The sequence below is a fragment of the Dipteris shenzhenensis genome, chromosome 31 (genome assembly GCF_047967505.1).
Source record: "Dipteris shenzhenensis isolate YYH24624 ecotype China chromosome 31, Dip_SZ_1.0, whole genome shotgun sequence".
Lineage (NCBI taxonomy): Eukaryota > Viridiplantae > Streptophyta > Polypodiopsida > Gleicheniales > Dipteridaceae > Dipteris > Dipteris shenzhenensis.
Genome location: NC_141626.1, coordinates 15979588 through 15982104, shown reverse-complemented (window position 1 = coordinate 15982104; position 2517 = coordinate 15979588). Strand labels below are relative to the sequence as shown.

Below are 2517 nucleotides of genomic sequence, written 5' to 3'. Positions count from 1 at the left end.
TGGGCAACATGGAGAGGGCCTCCTTGAGTATGCTAATGGGGCTGAGATAACCCCACCAGCAGTGCAGTTGAGCAACCCGTGCAATGCTCTCCCAGCTATCTCCGTGTTAGGGCTCCGTGTTAAGGATTGCAGGGCCCAAGGATTTTGATGGGCTTCCAGAATTCTGTTTTGAGCGTGCAGCTCTGAGAATCATTGTGAGATATTGAATAATCCTCGTAGGGAATAGGGTGAGCAGCGCCAAGCACGACAGCGGCCGGTGTTGCAGCCCTGGAAGCGGCGCGGGGAGGCGCTTTGACCCAGAGCTAGGAGAACGAGGAAGCCGTGATAGATTAAGTCAAAAGGAAACGTTGGGTTGACGGGGCACAATGCTTGACTAGGCAAAACGCGCATGTTGCCTTGCCCTGAGGCGTGTTGCGCATTGTTTTCTCTGCCTGCACGCTCGCTTACTTAAACTCTCTAACACTTTATACAAGCAAGCAACACTTAATCAATCAATCGATTCGAGCCAGCGAGAGCTACAATCCCACGAAGGCTCTCAGCAGGACTGTACTGCAACGATCGATCGAGCGCCTTAGCGAGCCACCAACGCTCTCAGGAGTGAGAGAAAGAGAGGAAGAGAGGGAGCAAGCAAGACTTAATCGATCAATCGATCCAGCGAGCGAGCGACTGATCTACTGAGGAAGAAAACCATAGCAATCCATCCAGCCAGCGAGAGACGAGAGCTCTACAGCCCATGGCTCACGTCTTTAGAGCCTCTCCCTTGTTCAATTCCCCAAATCTAAGGTCTTGGAGCCCAGACATGGACGCCCACGTCTTCCAAGCTGCCTCCTTCCCGAGATCCTGTAGATGCCCTCCACGCGCCTCGCCCATCAGAGCTCATGCCTCTCATGCTTCTGTTTTCGTCGATCATCACGCTACTTTGGGCGTCCCTCACGGGGCTTCCAAGCCCGAAATCAAGCGCGCTTACCGTGGCCTTGCGAGACAATTTCATCCGGACGTCTGTAAAGACGGGTGCAGCGAGCAATGGTTCAAACATATCAATCTCGCATATGAGGTGCTTCCCTCTCGCCCAAAATCTTTTCTCTTGCTGAATTACACCCGTTGCTGTTATAATTTATCTCATACCCCAATCTTTCTCTTGCGGAATTGTATCCGTTGTTTTTATAATTCATCTTATTTTGTAATGTGGTTTTATTGCAGAGTTTGATGAACGACCGGAGTACTCCTGCCCTCAGGCCTGCATCCTGCGATGTCTCAACCTTCAGTTCGGAAGCGGGCTACCAAAGCTTGGAGGAGCTACTCATGAACTGCGGCGAAATACGCGGCGACGAAAGCGGGTGGGTGGCTGCGGAGGAAGCCTGGCGAAGCACATTCATAGATTGCACATGGCTGAATCTGGGCGAGCCACAGGAGACCATGGATGTGAGCGCATTCACAGCCACGCCGTCCGAAGAACTTCCTGCAGATGGGGAGATAGCGTGGCTGAGATGGTGAGAGCCCTTACGAGCAACATCGATCGGGTAGAACCCCTCGTTAACAAGAAATTCATCGCTGCGAGCTCGATCGAGACCTTTGTAATTTTAATGCCGGAATCCTTGGCTGCAATTCGATCAGGCAGGGATGAAGCCATCAAGTAAGAATCCTATGAGCGAGATCGGCAGGCAGAATCTAGCAACATGATGCCTCTAGGCTCTGATGTAGCTCTTCTATGCACGTGGAGATGTGTAACGCAAATGCACTCTGTGCTATGGTAACTGATTCTGTCTTGCTGTGCATACATCCAGGCTTGGAACATTTTGAAAGGTCACTGTGAGGTGGGGATCACTCCAGGATTCAAAACCATAGAATTAGCTTGCAGCAGAAAAGTTGTTAGAAGAGTTGTTAGAAGGAGAAGCTATCAAGACAGTCATCAAGCGGATCAAGAATCTTTGCAATTAGATGGCGACTGTAGGAATAGCAGAACAGCAAACGAGTTGGCCAGCAGGTGCATTCAAGTTCTAAAAGTAGGGTGCACTTTGTTACACCAGGTGAGAACCTGAGTCCTCACTTTTGCAGAGTTTAATGTCATGCTTCTATGGAAGCGATGCCAAAGGAAAGGGTGGTGAGAAGAAGAATGCATTCTAAGGATACAAAGAAGACGACTCCTGGGAATTTCCTCTTATTCATCATTACATAGCTCTCTGTATACATAATTACTCGGGTCTCTAGGACCCAAATCCCAAATTTCTTGGTAGGTGAACCTCAACATGCAAATCTAGTGATATGGTTCATCATTACAGATCTCATAATAAATACAACTTAGAATATTTCATATCTAATTTAGGATGCCTACTTTAATTAAACCTCCCCCTTAATGCCAGTTCAAAGAATTTCAGCTTTAATTTATATTTCTTCGTTTCCCATTCTAGGGTTAAAAGGTGGGACACTCTCAAGTAATTGTCAATTCTGTAATCAACACTTTTGGAATTCCCAACGTATCGAACACCACATCCATGAATCACAAACCACTTAGTGTGT

General features: G+C 48.1%; 1 protein-coding gene across 1 annotated transcript; it reads left to right on the top strand.

Moving 5' to 3' along the window:
* The first annotated feature begins 491 nt into the window (after positions 1-491).
* On the top strand, positions 492-2120 carry LOC147881100 (uncharacterized). The gene is made up of 2 exons (XM_087370206.1): positions 492-1054; positions 1201-2120. Exons 1-2 carry the CDS (start codon positions 734-736, stop codon positions 1492-1494), a joined length of 615 nt encoding a protein of 204 aa, XP_087226332.1. The 5' UTR covers positions 492-733; the 3' UTR covers positions 1495-2120.
* The last annotated feature ends 397 nt before the right edge of the window (positions 2121-2517 follow it).